At 39.5% G+C, this 15,285-nt stretch overlaps 2 protein-coding genes across 6 annotated transcripts in view; both read right to left on the reverse strand.

Annotated features, from left to right (window-relative positions):
* Nucleotides 1–9,608, reverse strand: part of GABPB2 (GA binding protein transcription factor subunit beta 2) — a 27,459-nt gene extending 17,851 nt beyond the window's left edge. For 2 of the 5 annotated variants that reach the window (XM_082361861.1, XM_082361859.1), the window contains exons 1-5: nucleotides 9,470–9,608; nucleotides 5,275–5,382; nucleotides 3,684–3,851; nucleotides 2,933–3,127; nucleotides 856–994 (exon numbers count right to left, since the gene is read on the reverse strand). In XM_082361861.1, the coding sequence (XP_082217987.1) occupies nucleotides 856–994; nucleotides 2,933–3,127; nucleotides 3,684–3,851; nucleotides 5,275–5,382 (610 nt within the window). In that variant the 5' untranslated portion in view covers nucleotides 9,470–9,608. Of the gene's footprint in view, nucleotides 1–855; nucleotides 995–2,932; nucleotides 3,128–3,683; nucleotides 3,852–5,274; nucleotides 5,442–9,469 lie in introns of all 5 variants that reach the window. The other 3 variants (XM_082361863.1, XM_082361862.1, XM_082361860.1) reach the window with 2 other exon arrangements.
* Nucleotides 7,048–12,567, reverse strand: MLLT11 (MLLT11 transcription factor 7 cofactor; the record flags this gene model as incomplete). The annotated part of the gene is made up of 2 exons (XM_082362318.1): nucleotides 7,048–8,387; nucleotides 9,470–12,567. One exon carries the CDS (start codon nucleotides 12,565–12,567, stop codon nucleotides 12,295–12,297), a length of 273 nt encoding a protein of 90 aa, XP_082218444.1. The 3' UTR covers nucleotides 7,048–8,387; nucleotides 9,470–12,294.
* Between the last annotated feature and the right edge of the window lie 2,718 nt (nucleotides 12,568–15,285).

The raw sequence follows: 15,285 nt of genomic DNA on the forward strand, positions 1-15,285 counted from the left end.
TATGTTCTTTCTATTTTACAATGCCTCTCAATAATAATACCTCATTCAAGATCTTCCTTTGATATTTTACAAACTTAACTATGAATACAGTTGCGTATTTTTAAATGAAAGTCAGAAACAGAAAAAGAAACCAAGAGTCAGTAGGAAAATTTATTTAAATGAGGACACAAGTTCCTTCATTGTAAAACAAGTATTTGTAAGGAGATGTTGAAAATAAACTCAATTTGCTCCTTTTTATTTTTATTTTTTAAAAATTTTTATTAGAGTATAGTTGATTTATAATGTTGTATTAGTTTCTGCTGTACAGCAAAGTGGATTTGCTCCTTTTTAGATAGATATTTTTGTTAAAAACATACACGTCTCAAAAGATCAACACCAAGTGCTTTTCTTTGCTATTTTGTTGTTATATATGTTCTCAAGAACAAATCAAGACTCTTACACTTTAGTCAAATAATCACATGTACCTCTTTTATATCAACATTCCAACAACCATTTATGTTTATTCTGCTTTGTTACTGCCTTAGACTATAAATATTTAACTATTTTCCTTAGCAGTACCATATTAAAGCACCCGTACATTTTCATTTTGGGGTCAGACATAACCCTTCAACAGATTAATCTGTAGAATATTTTACTTTTAACACAGCAAACACTTATGTACAATCCCAATGTATGATTTTCCCTTCCCCTAGAAAGAATAAGTGCATTAGCTTTTAAATCTATTATAAATCTTCCATTTGGGGAATACCTTAATAAAGGAGTGGGTATCAGACAGGGTACCTATTCATCTCATAAGAAAACCTGTAATTCTGTTCATTTAAGTCTAAAATAAATGTCACATTATCAGAACATTACCTGAGGTTGTTTTGGTGCTGGCTGAAGAAACAAGGCTTGCAAGGTTGACAACTTCTCCTGACGTGAAGATGAATGGGGTACCCATAGTCACAGGGTTGGCTCTCTCAGGATTAGCATTCACCTGATTCTGCATTGCTTCCTATAAAACAATGCAAGATATTTCAAAGTCAGAACACTTACTAACCAGCCTTAGTTATACAGTTACTGAACAGCCCCCCCCACAATGCTCTGTCAAGCAGAACTAGTTCCGGCGCACAATGTCCCAGGGACCTCACAGTTCTCATTAAGACGACTGTTTTTTCTCAGACCAGGGCAACAGAGACGTTAGATTGCTTTCCCAAGCTTATCTCTACTTTAGAAAAAAAAAAAAAAGGCGTTATTATTTGCAAAAACTTCTAGACAATTCACTTAACCTCTCTGGATATTGGTTTTTAATTTGAAAAATAAAGGGGGTGGCCTAAAAAGTAATTTCCAGCACTAATATTCTATGATCAATTATGTACAGCACAATGTGCTAGCTGGAGATCCCTGCAGAGAATCTACAGAGAACAATATTCTCCAGAGTTTTGTCCAACTACTTATTCCATTCTGCCATTGAAGAAATCCCTAAGAGAATATATAACAAGCAAATAAATGAGTGCCGGATTTTAAAGTCTAGTTCCATATGCTGCACTTCTGCTTCTAGAGATATCTGCACAATTTCGGTATAAAGATGCTTATCTTTATTTTATTTTTTTACTTTCATAAGCAGTTTTCTACAAACATGATCACTACTAAAAAAAAGTCGAATTATAAAAGGGCTCTAAACAAGGAATTGAAAGTTGAAGAGAATAACCAGTCTATAGGGAACCATTTCAGAAAAAACCAACCAACCAACCAACCACTGATAATACAGTAGAAATGGCTATTTTTTTACATATAATTATCCCCTTGCTAAGAGCTTCAATTGAAACGGATTATCCATTCTCTGATTACTGTAAAATTCCTTCTTGAATCTGCCCCTCTACCCTCCATTATCACTACCTTAATTCAAGCCTTCATTGGCTCTTGCCTGGCCTAATGAAGGTCTTCGGCATTAAGTGTCTTCTCTCTCAAGTCTGTACCACACTCCAAAGAATCATCGTTTTAAAAAATCTTATCATATCAATTCTCTACTTAAAAGCTTCTATTGGATCCCCCTTGCCCACAAAATAGTCCATACTCTTTTGCATGCCATCTAACAACCCTATGTTCAGAACTCAGCCTCTCAAGCCTTAGCTCCTGCCACTCCCAAACTCTGCTTCTCTTGCCCAATCTCTGGTCACAGAACTACTTACTCCTTCCTGAATATTCCATGTCCTTTCCCACCTCTGTGTCTTTGATTTGCTTTTTCTAGCCTAGAATATCATTTTCTCACATCTCTGCCTACTACTCCTTCAAAACTCAGTTCAGAGTCTACATATACTTTAATCCTTGCCTTAAGCATTATCAATACTCCCTCCTGTAACACTTCCTAGGTATCTGTTTACCACCATAGTATTGTAATGCTTTATATCTTGTCTTTACCTTCATCATACTGTAAACACTCCAAGGACAGGGCTATGTCCTATTAATCTTTGTATCTCTCATCCTGTTATTTCCTGCTATACCAGTGCTGGCTTAGGAAATCAATGGATGATATCATCACAGCTGATTTTTAATTCTGAGATGGCTTCCTTATGACTCAATATGCTTTAGAGCTATGTACTACCTCACAAGAGCTGATGTATATTCATAAAATATAAAGAGGATTTTAATATTATCCCAAGTCAAGTTTAATTAGAAAGGGAAATTTTCATGGAGAAAAAAACATTCTAAAGCCAAATAAAGCTTATTTTTGTACTGGCCACAACATTGTTCTTCAATCACCATGAATAATTCAGGGCCTTATAGAATATTATTATTATTTTTAAAGATACTAATGACACTGAGTCACAAGATTGAGACATAGTGGAAGTACTACTTTGATAAGATAGAGAAAATTCAGTTTTGATTCAGTTCCTACAAAAAATCCTTAACTTCAACTGAAGTATACTGTGGTGTATAAAAAGAACAGGACCTGAAGGATGACCAGAATCTCAGCATTGTTTTTCTCCAGGGCTATGTCAAAGGCAGATTTATCAAACTTGCTGAAAGCATGGACATCAGCTCCATATTTGATAAGTAGCTCTACAACATCTCGATGGTGGTGCTCTGTGGCCCAGTGCAAAGCTGTCATCTTCAGCATGTCCTTGGCATTCACATCTGCACCATTCTGTCACAGAAAAGTAATTTTTTTCAAAGAGACACTGGTTACAGTAGCACAGGTGCAATATCCCATCACCATATACAGAGGATTTCCATAGAGATTACACATATTCAAATTTAGAAATGTTTAAGAAATATCAAAGGGAAAAACATGTCTCCTGAATTCAAATTCTCCTGAATGCTGATAGACACAATGCCTTAAATGAAAGGACCTTTTAAGGACATAATTGGAAATTATAACAGATGGGAGAGGAAGGGGAAAAGAACAGATTTTTGTTGCATTTATTAACAGAGAGCTGAGTGCCTGAAAAAATAGGCATAAGACCAGAGAACACCTGCAGAAGAAAAATGAAGAAAGATCAATAAAGTCTGTTTAGCCTTTAAAAAATTAGAAAATAAAATCCTCATAGCCATGATGACTCTTGAAAGAGAGGCAATTCAATGCTATAAACTGTCCTAAACTTAATCTTTCCCAACCTAGTTTCCTACCACCTGTTTAAGTAAAAAAACAGGGAGGTATTTGTCTTTCTTACAATATAGACCCCTCACTCTTCTTGCTTTACCCTAACAAGTAGTTCCACGATGTGTGCATGTCCATCAGCTGCAGCCATGTGCAAGGGAGTCCTGTCCACTTTGGTCCGGGCATCCCTGCTAACGCCTGCTCGAAGGAGCACTTCTGCTGTGGAATAATGACCATACTGGGCTGCAAGGTGGAGGGGTGATGTTCCAAGCTGTGGGAAAATAATACTCATTTAATATCAACTGTGTGCAGAGTCCTAAATCATTACTGGAGGGATACAAATGAACAACAGGTGACGCCTAGGTTCCTGTCCTTGGAGAGAGAATCTGGCTGGACAGATAAGCTGAAGAAATTATTTCATTAAAATTAATACACTAATGGACAAATAAATATACAACCAATTAAAGAAGCGCTAAGTATAATGGATTTAAGTCAGGTGGACTTACCAGGTAAAATTCCATAAAGGGTATGATTTTTAAATAGGGCTTAGAAGAAGGTTAAAAAAAATGGATAGAAAAGAGCATTCTGAGTCAGGGATAAAGGAAAGGGATAGGCAAGTTCAAAACAATTCTAGGAAAAGGGCAGAGACTAGAAAGTTACATGTGAAATTTAGGGTACAAATTTAATTGGTTGAAATAGAAGTTTGTTACCACAGTAAAGCAAAGCAAAAAGACTGATAAGATGAAGTGCCTCCTACCCACACCCGCAGAAAAAAATAGCAATTGTGTGTCAATAGCAATAAGCAAGTCTGTATCATCTCAAAGTAAGTCTTGTTACTAATCACAGTTATCTATCAGCATCCATTTTGGCCAGAGATGTATTCCTTTCTCGTGTTATGCTCTCTATTTTAAAACCTATTTCGTTTATTCTTTGCTTTTCATATATTCACTCTCTTTACCTGATTGGATTTAATTCACATTGCTCTTTTCAGGTCTATTTATAGAAATGCTAATCTCATGGGTTTCCTTTCTTCCTTTTTGTGAAGTTCTAAGAAACTGCTGGCCTCTAAAGTTATGAATTAATCACCCCAAAATAGAGGACAGTGCTTATCGAATTGTTAAAATTAGGCAATGCTTACAAAATCTATGAATGCTAAGCAAGCCCATGTTATAACCTGGACCTGGATCTTCTGACACTCTGCTCTCCAAGTTGACTGTCTGAACTCATGAAATTACACCTTCCTCTTTAATGTTTTTTAACAGTGGTAAAGGAAACAAAATGGCTAGACTATTCCTTATTAATGAGGACATTTTAGAGAAAAGGAAACAAGGAGTTTCATTAGTTTAGAAATGCACTCAGTATACTGATTTTGTTCAATTTCTAGCTAATTACAGCCTATAACCCAAGTACACTCCAGGCAGAAGTAAACCTTTAGAAAATACTCTAAAAAAACATTATAGAAAATCACAAGTATATAGTATCTTACAATTACCACCCATATATCCACAGGAGATTCTTTCAATTTGGAAAACTAAAAGAAAAGGAAAACCACATATTCAGATGAGGCAAAGAAAATGAAATGCTTGTAAGGAGACTGAGTCAGAAAGAGAATGAAGAAAAATCAATACAGACTGTTTAGCCTTTAAGAAAAAGGTTGGTAACAGCGCACGCTGGGAATAATTAAGAGAGCTTACCCAGTCTGTGGTGAATGGGGCACCATTTGCCATCAATGTTCTCACTTCATCATCTTGGCCTTTTCTTGCTGCTTCTAGCAACCTCTTCCCCAAGTCCACCAAAGACATCTTTATGCATAGGAACACAAATTTTTGGGAAGCTGTCACTCAAACACAAGGAAAGCTGCCTGTAAAATGTTTTTAGAAGACCTCTTGTGTATGTATGTTTTTAGCAGACCTCTTGTATATATGTAAGATATTCTCAAGCGGACTATCTGATAAGGCACTTCTTTTCTACTTCATCTAACACAAACAGTCAGATATTTGGGAAGTTTCAGGCCCTAAACCACAGTTCCCTCACTTTCAATCTCCAGAAAAATACTTTGGAAATATGTGAAACACATTACTGCCTTTCTAGCTTAAGGAATCAATAAAACAGCATTTCACCCCTTTGAAACAACCATGGGTAGAAATAGTATGTTACAACAAAAAATGAATAGATAAACCAAGGATATTGAAACTCAGGTACATGGCAGACACTTTTTCAAAAATGAACAGAGACGTCACTGCACCTGTTGGAGGTGTCTCAGCAACACCTAGAGTTTTTTTTAAACAAAGTCATCAGCTTGGCCAGATTACATACTTTGTTTAAAAGTATAGTTATAAAAAAAAAAAGTATAGTTATGTCTAAAATCATTATAGCTTTTCACTTAATAATGTGGGCATTATTAAATCTTTGTGAAAGCTCGTAGTAAAAAAAGCATCTCAGTAGGAGAGATTTTTTTATTCCCTGTAAAAGGCATGTAGCCAACTCTCAGTTATTTAGGGTAAAAGAAAAAACAAAACTGTTGCTAAACACATGAAATCAAAGGTAATGGTGGAGATTAAGTCTGAAGAGCATGCAAAATGGTCATTTAAATGGATGGTTACTGGGACTTCCCTGGTGGCGCAGTGGTTAAGAATCCCCCTGCTAATGCAGGGGACACGGGTTTGATCCCTGGTCCAGGAAGGTCCCACATGCCGCGGAGCAACTAAGCCCGTGTGCCACAACTACTGAGCCTGCGCTCTAGAGCCCATGAGCCACAACTACCGAAGCCCGTGCGCCTAGAGCCCGTGCTCCGCAACAAGAGAAGCCACGACAATGAGAAGCCCGCCCACTGCAACAAAGACTAGCCCCTGCTCGCCGCAAATAGAGAAAGCCCTCGGGCAGCAACGGAGACCCGTTGCAGCGCCCCCCCACCGCCCCCCCCCCCAAAATGATAGTTACTGTAAATTAGAAACTGGCCTGGGTATAAAGGATACCCAGGATAGTGAGAAGTTCCTATATGCAATGTAGAATTGTCTGAATGGTATATAATCACCACTCACTACAAATCTTCCAACCAATGAGGAAACGGCTATTCTTGATAAATTTAATTTTTATTATCTGTTTCCTTTCATCTTGTACTGCTTTGTCCATATTGTAAAAAGTAATTTCTCATTAAAAAAATGAACAAAGAGAGTCTGCCATTTCAAGGAAGACAATCGGCAGTATTTACTGCCAATTATCAATTATAATTTCAGCTTCCATGCAAAAAACAGAATTTTGGGAATATCCACCACCATGAGTTGATAGCTTACTACAAACTTTTCTCATAAAAGTAGTGGTGATACTAATGAATGTGATTTTTTATATTGTATAAAATGCATCAACATTTGGAGGATGGGAATTATTTGGTGAACCAATATTTTTCAAATGACCGATGCATGTTACAAAATCATGCTCAGGTAAAAAGATTCGTTCAAAGTGAGAGCAGATCAATGGGTTTTAAGGTAATCAAGTATAAAACATTCATTGACATGGTTTCAGATTCCTCACTGCAACTAACTTTTAAGAAATTGCCACTTGTTGAGTTTTTGTGTAACATCAAAGAATATCCACAATTACCTGAACAAGCTATTAAAATACTCCTCCTTTCTCCAAGTACATATTGCAAAAGACTGAATGTAGAATAGATATGAAAATAAGGAATACATATGAAAATTATTAAGCCAGAAGTTAAAGAGATTTGCAAAAATATAAAACAATGCCATTCTTTTTTTTTTGGCCGTGCTTGTGGGATCTTAGTTCCCCCCGGCCAGGGATTGAACCCAGACAGTGAAAGCGCCAAGTCCTAACCACTGGACTGCCAGGTAATTCCCAAACAATGTCATTCTTCTCACTATTTCTTTAACTTGGAAGTTATTTACTTTCATAAAATTTTGTTATTTATGTTAACATGTAATGGATTTATTATTATATTTTAATTAACATTTAACAATTAATTTCTAAACAGTAAACAGCAATAGATACAGCAGATTGGAGTCCTTAATAATTTTTAAGAATATTAAAACATGAAAACCAAAAATTTTGAGAATCATCTAGCCACTATGTGATTTAGATTTATTTTATTTAATATTCCAATCTATATCATAGAATATTGTGCTCAAACATGGGTATCCAGGAGACCACCAGGGGAGTTTATTCAAAATGAATATATAGTCCAGGCCCTGTGACTGGACTGGAGCAGAGGATGAATTTTAATAGTGTGAAAGTCTATAACCTGATCTAAGTTTTTACGACTTAAGAAAATGTTACAGAAAAAATGATAGCATACCCTTCTTACAGAAAACTTATATTTGCATTCCTCCATGGTTATCTTTCTTTTAAAATATCAAACCTGCCTTTCAATTTAGTTATTACTATTTATTTATTTATTTATTTATTTATGGCTGTGTTGGGTCTTCGTTGCTGTACGCAGGCTTTCTCTAGTTGCGGCGAGCGGGGGCTACTCTTCCTTGCGGTGCTCGGGCTTCTCACTGCAGTGGCTTCTCTTGTTGTGGAGCACGGGCTCTAGGCACGCGGGCTCAGTAGTTGTGGCTCCTGGGCTCTAGAGTGCAGGTTCAGTGGTTGTGGCGCACGGGCTTAGTTGCTCCGCGGTATGTGGGATCTTCCCGGACCAGGGCTCGAACCCGTGTCCCGTGCACTGGCAGGTGGATTCTTAACCACTGCTCCACCAGGGAAGTCCCTACTAATAGTTTTCGTTTTTGGCTGCACCCATGCCCGCCGTTGTGGAAGCGCAGTCTTAACCACTGGACTGCCAGGGAAGTCCCAACTAATAGTTTAAAACAAGAACAAACATTGTTAATCAACTATACTCCAATATAAAATAAAAAGTTAAAAAAAAACAAAAAACAAAAAATAAACTGACAGAAACAGTGACAAAAAAATAAGAACAAAATTTTAGGTGGTTCATTAGCAGAAATGACTCTCACATTTTCTCAAATTATACTATATATAAAAAGTATATCACCAAGACCTAAACACCTCTACTGGGAATTCCCTGACGGTCCAGTGGTTAGGACTTGGCGCTTTCACTGCCGGGGCCAGGGTTCAATCCCTGGTTGGGGAACTAAGATCCCACCAGCGCACAAGGCGTGGCCAAAAAAAGAAAAGGAAAGTCATAGAATGTCCTTTTCCCGAGATGTTTTCAAAAGAGAGATGAGAGAGGAAAGTCCTCCTGGGAAGGGGGAGTAGAATAAGATGATGTCAGCTGGCTCAAGGAAATCTGTGAGAATAGGAGAAAGCTAACGGGAAGGAGAAATGGAAGCGAAGAATCCATGATCTGACGACTTTTTTTCTTCTTTTTCTATTGCACACGTCCCCACTGGGCCGCCAGCTGTATAAACAACTGTGCAAGAACTGGAGGCGGGGCCCTTACTGCTCTTGCTCAGTTTACTGAGCTCACTAATAATCTTTAGGCTATTACTGGGGTCAGAGAATTAGGGTCTCCGTTTTCTCCTCTATCACAACTCATCCCGTGCCTCACAGCGATGTTCTGTCTTTCTGGAAGAAGGGGCAGGGAGCCACGGTCTCAGCCTAGGGGGCAGCCCCCGGTACGGGCTCCGCGCTGCCCCCTAGTGGTCACCTCTGTGGCCTTGGTTTCCCTCGGTCCAGCTCCCCAGCCCCAGGTCTTACACCCACCCCGTTCTTCACCTCCTCCCAGTCCCCTCCCCTTCCTCCCGGCAGCATCCCCTTCCTCTCCTTCCCCCAGCCGCCCCCGCTCTGGTGAAGGGGCACCGCTCAGTCTGCACCCAGAAGTCCGGGGCTGGGCTGGGAAGCGGTGCAAATTTTCAAGGCAGTCTCCCTCCCAGCCGTGACACCCCCCGATTCCACGCATCTCTTCTTCCCCCTCACCTCCTCGTCCGGGACGCTGCCGGCTGTGTTTTCACCGAGCCCGCCAGTTTGGTCCTGTTTCCTTCTCTAGTTAAGACTCCCTGTCACTGACGGTTACTTTTTGACCTTTTCACATATGCATATTTTGGGGGCCTTTAACCCCCCCCTCGCGGAGAAATGGAGGCAGCAAAATGGCGGACCCGGAAGTGCAGACTCGGAGAATATAATTTCTGGCGGAGGAATCTATGAAGAGAAAACGATTAGAAAACCCACATTTGCATTCAGAAAGAAGGGTGGTGTACCCCAGAGGCTCATTTTCTATGCTCGGAAGGGCTTTGAGATAAAATAGTGTGTATCCGAGACATTTTAGACAGGACTATTTAGCGAGGCGGAGGATTATCGATTACGTGTCTTATAGTTCCGGCAGGGGACGGACCCGATGGTTTGTTTTGGCGCCAAGAACCCCGCAAACCGCTGAGAAATCGGATTCTGCATCGGTCCTGCTCTCTTGGCTGTTTTTAGGGGGCCACCCTTAGGGTTGATGAGAAAACCCTATTTCTCTGTCTCAACCTCGGGTGAAGATGTTTGGGACATTGCTGGCTTTGCGCCATGAATTGAGCTCTGGTGCCGGACGGCCACATTTCCAGATACAGCCTTAATATAAGGAGCCCAGAGCCAAGCTGTCAGCGCGAATATTGAAACAACGGCGTCATTTCTTTGTGGGGGGCCTGGAAGAGGATGGAGCATGAGTTTGCAAATCCATTTGGGTACTTTATTTACCAAACAGTTGATTCCCATCTCCACCCACCGTTCTCCTTGAACTAAAGGACAGCGAGAAGTCGGGAAGGAAGACCTTCAAAAATAAGTAAAAATAGAGGACATATCACTGCTCCACGCTTTATTCGATTTTGGCTTTTGTCGTTGATGGTGGGCCTTTCAAAGTCTACGGGGAAGATTTACATGATTCCTCCTTCTCTGGATTTCTTTCTTTTTTTGTAATTTATTTTATTGTAGTTGATTTACGATGTTGTGTTAATTTCTGCTGTACAGCAAAGTGATTCAATTGTACATATATATTTTTTATATTCTTTTCTATTCTGGTTTATCACAGGATATTGAATATAGTTCCCTGTGCTATACAGTGGGACCTTGTTGTTTATCCATTCTATATAGTTTGCATCTGCTAATCCCAAACTACTAATCCACCCCTTTTCTGAATTTCTCTAGATCCTGTTCATGTACTTTAAAGGACTTACGGCATACTGCCCAAATTGGTATTTGCAGCTTCCCTTTTTGAGGGTCAAAATCATTGTCTCATTCTTGTTTACAACCTCTCTGTTGTCCGACTCTGTCTCATATAGTAGGCACCCATAAACTACTTGTAAATTAGTACAAATAGTTTTTTTTTTTTTTTTTAATGAGGTGAGTTATAAGTAAGCAGATAATGTATTTGGGTTAATTCGTTTATTTTGTTAGGCACCCAGGCTGAGATAATTCAGTGCAGATTTAATGCCATAGGTGCCTTCTGAGGCATCTGGAATTGTTACCTCAAATACGTTGGTAGTCAGTGGGCAAGCACAAGAGTGGTTGGTTACAGCTTTCTCCCAAAATACTTTAAATAATTTTAAGCTGATTTCACCCTTGTTATCTATCTGTTCAACCTGAAATTCATCATTTTAATGTATAAAGGCTACTCAAACCCTCCTCAAAGTTGAATATTAGATAAAATATATAAGCTGAACTTGGAAGCAAGGCTAATTTTTGAGATCTATACTGCTTCCTTGTGAAGAGAGAAAACTAGAATCCAGTCCTGGGATTGAATGTCTTTATTAAAGAAGTGATTAAGTGGCAGCACAAATCAGCAGCAATAATTTCGGAAGGAGTGGAGACAAGGTGTAGGGTCAGAGTTGATTGTTCATTTCATGGTATCAAGGTAGCTGAAGAACTGTGCCTGAGGCCCATTTGATCATTCATTATTCTACATTGCAAATGCAGGAGGGCAAAACTCAAATACTAAGGACCAAACCCTACTACGCCTTTTAGAAACTGCATAAAACCCTACAAATTATCATAATAGTCAGCAGGATTGCCTCTTAAGATTTGAAATCCCAGTGGTTTTCCCTCAGCTAGAGTTTTCAGCCCACAGGAGCAAAATTGTAAGGTAAGCTTGAAGAAGGAAAACCCTTTTGAGAGAGCATAGCTATTTCTGAAATGATTCAGTGCTTTCCCCTATTGTCATCTCCCATGATGTATTATTTCCCCTTGTTTTAAACCTTTATCCCCAATTTCTCTGAGAAAAAGAGTGTATTACAAGAAGGAGCAGGATCGCCTTAGCCTTTTAGAGATCCTACAGTCTTATAGCAGGTAATCTCAAACTAAAACTTACAGGGTTTTCATCAACCCTTGAAGAAATATTTGTGTTTACTGGCCTGGAGCAAGAAATTAGGAAGGTTTGAGCAATCTCTGAAGCTGATTAAAATGAAGTAAAAAAAAAATCAGTCCTCCATTTTGCACTCCATACTACTCTCTGGTGCCGTCATCAGGCCTGTTTTCTGGAATTAATATCTGGGGGGAGGAAAGGAATCCCTGTGACCCAATACTCCATTGCTTGAACCCTTTACTTTGTGGCTTGATGGTTTTTGAGAGAAACTGATAAGAAAGAAAAATAGATAGATAAATTAAATAAATAAATAAATAAATAAATAAATCACAACTCTGGCAGATTCATCAGCACCACCTCAACACAATAGAGGGGAGAGAGCAAGACTGATAGGGTAAAAGGGTGGAAAGGAGGGGCTTGAAAGGGCAGGAAAGGAGGGCAAGGTGGTGGGAGAGAGGTCTTGGGCTTAGAGCAAGTCCAATTCAAAGGAGTGGATGCTGGCAATGGGAGCTCTCCAAAAGTTGAAGGTGCTGTACTCGAGGAGGGCATCGCCTTCAGGGTTCTTCTCCTGCTCTGCTCCGGTTGCTTGCCCCGTCGTTTTGCCAACGCTGCTGTCCTTGATCTTGTAGGTGGACGTATCTGACAGACCCAGGCCTTCCAGCTCCGACAGATCCAGTTCTGGAATGGGCATCCTCCAGAAAAGAAAGGAGCTGTACTGGCTACTCACAGGGTCCCTCATAACTTCCTAGAAAGAAACCACTTATCAGTCTTCGTGGTATTGCCACCTCTTTGCGGCCCATGGCCTTTCCTTACTGAGAAACTTTACATCCCCATTTGCCTCTGTACATAATCCAAGTTCCCTAGGACAAGCTTCAGGAATCTTCCTCTATTACCATTTTCTACCATTTCCTAACTCCTCCCCATCTTGGAATGACTTATTTACTGCCTACTGCTTGGGTCTGGTTTTCAAGGCCTTCCAGAATCTGGCCCCATTCTTCCTAGCAGTAGTACGTTCTCTGCTACAGCTATGCTTATTCCTGTCTTTCTTAACTCTCTCCACTCTCCACCTTAAAATACTATCGAAGTTTCAAGACTCCATTCAAGTCCCTAGAGGAATCTTTCCCCTGAACTCTTACTATATTTCATATTCTTGATTTCTTCCTGCCTTTGGTTTAATAGGTCATGGTACCTCTGAAAAGAGTTTCCATGATTTTTCTACTTTCTGTTTTCCTCCCTGCTTTCTAAACCCTACTGTAAACTCACCTCTTCCTGGACATCCTTAAACTTACTCAGCTCCATCTACCCTATTTCTTCCAGTATCTCCCACAATGCCTGTAGAGTTTTACCTGACTATATCAGTTTGGGGTTACAGATCACTGTTACATGTCTTGTATAGGGATAATCTTATCTCCTTCAAGGAACTGAGAGTTTCCCCAAGGGTAAAAACCAGTCTACTTTGTACCTTCTTCACAAGTGCTGGGCTTTAAACACAAAAAACACTCAAGGCTGCTGACTAATTTTCCCTTAGTATTTAATACAATGAATACCTTGCCACTCTCATTTATAACCCCACAGATAAACCTTAACAGCCCATCTATTTCTCTCTAGCCTACCTCCCCTTCAGAACAAAATGCAGGTGCTAAAAGAATTTTCCTATGCCATAACAGGATCGCTTCTCTGACCCAGTGCTAGAATACACCTGATGATAGAGCAAATGGATTGGAAATTTCGGGTAAGGAAAGTAAAGTTTAGATTCGAAGGAGAAAATCTTTTAACAGAATTAGATACTTTTCCATGTTTTAATGAGTACTTCTCTCACCTTTCCTGCCCGTTCCACCCACACCCTGAACTTAGCCTATTATACCTCCCTGCAGCCTCCACCCTGCTGCTTACTAACCAAGGGAAGGGGCAAGAAGCATTAGTTGAAATGTTCCCAAAGGAGCAGAAAGAACATTCCACTGCCTCCAAAAATAGAACCCCCATTTCACAAGGCCTTCCTCCAACAGAGTCCATTGGCTCTCGCCAGGCCTTGAGACTCCTAAATAGTGGCCTTAAATAGGTTCCACAATGCCCCCATATAATGTGGCAGAAAAAGTAGGCCTTAATCTAGAATTCAGTTATGTGTGAGTGTAGGGGCTTTAGGAATGGTAAGTGGGTAGACTAGGATGTTTTTAATGTTAGAGTTACTCTTTTTCTTCTTAGGTTCAAGCTCCAAAATAAACCCTGGGAACTGAGCATTACTCAGCAGACAAGCTGCTTAAAAGGAGGGTAATTCGGGGGCTGGAAAAGGGTGGGGGAGCATGTTGAAAAGGTGAGGTCATCATCCTATGATATTCAGCCCTGATCATCTCCACAGTAATTTGCAGAGGCAAGTGCACAGAAAGCTACAAAAAATGTTGTTCCTATCAACCAGCCAACCCTGGCTTAGTCTGGGACTGTAGAGATTGTAAGAAGCAAACCTTAGGCGTCAGCAGCATTACTGACTTCTTCCCATGGGGATTTTTTTAAACTAACAGTACTAGTTGTTTCCCAATCTAGCTGGCTTCTTTTATATCCCCTCCCTTACCAGTCCCCTCCAGAGTGAGCTTAGTATAATGCTGGGCACATAATAGGCTCTTTAAAAAATAGAATCATAGGGGGGAAAAAAAAGCATAGAATTTTAAAACTAGAAAACACCTTAGAAATTATCCAGTCAGTTTGGATAGGGTCTCATAATTTCCAGTCTGATTCTTTTTTGATGTGTTGTACATAGATAGTTGCCTGCAGCTTTTTATAATCCTATACCAATATTCTCAAAACTTGCAAGAATTTTTAGTTCCTGAAGAACAGATATTCAGTGGGTTAAGTGTGATTCTGATATGAATGGTGAAAATGCAAAAGGCAGAAGAGAGGAAGATAGGATCTGAGAAAGGGAAAAAGCTCTTTGACAAACTGACTTCTTTTCTTCAATCAGTATATGTATAAAAACAGTCCAAACAATTCTGAGTGTCTGGCAGAGCTTCTCTTGCAATTAAAAAAGGTAAAGGAAATTGTACAAAATATTAACTTAAGGCCCAAAATCTCTAGCCATGCCATTGATTCAGAGACATGTACAGAGTACCAAATGCATTTCGGAAAGGCACTCAATCAAGTATATACAGCATTTAAAATCAAGTCAAGAACATTGACTGCACCGAAAATTGACGCTAAAATACCCGAACATTTTAAATTTAACATAGTATGGATTTAATTCCCAAATACCCAAATTTTGCACAGGGTCCCTTTTCAGCTAGCTTTCTCTTCCCCAAATATTTTCTACCCATAGCTCATCTATCTTTATATCTCTCATTTACTTATCTTAAAGGGCTTGGACAGTGCCTTGTACCACAATATATGTTCAATAAATGCTTCCCACTATCCTTCATTTTAAATTATTCAGGTATTTTAGGCAAAGGTAATTTCTAAATATCACTGTCTA

The sequence above is a fragment of the Balaenoptera borealis genome (genome assembly GCF_965194805.1).
Source record: "Balaenoptera borealis genome assembly, chromosome: 1".
NCBI classification, from domain to species: Eukaryota; Metazoa; Chordata; class Mammalia; order Artiodactyla; family Balaenopteridae; genus Balaenoptera; species Balaenoptera borealis.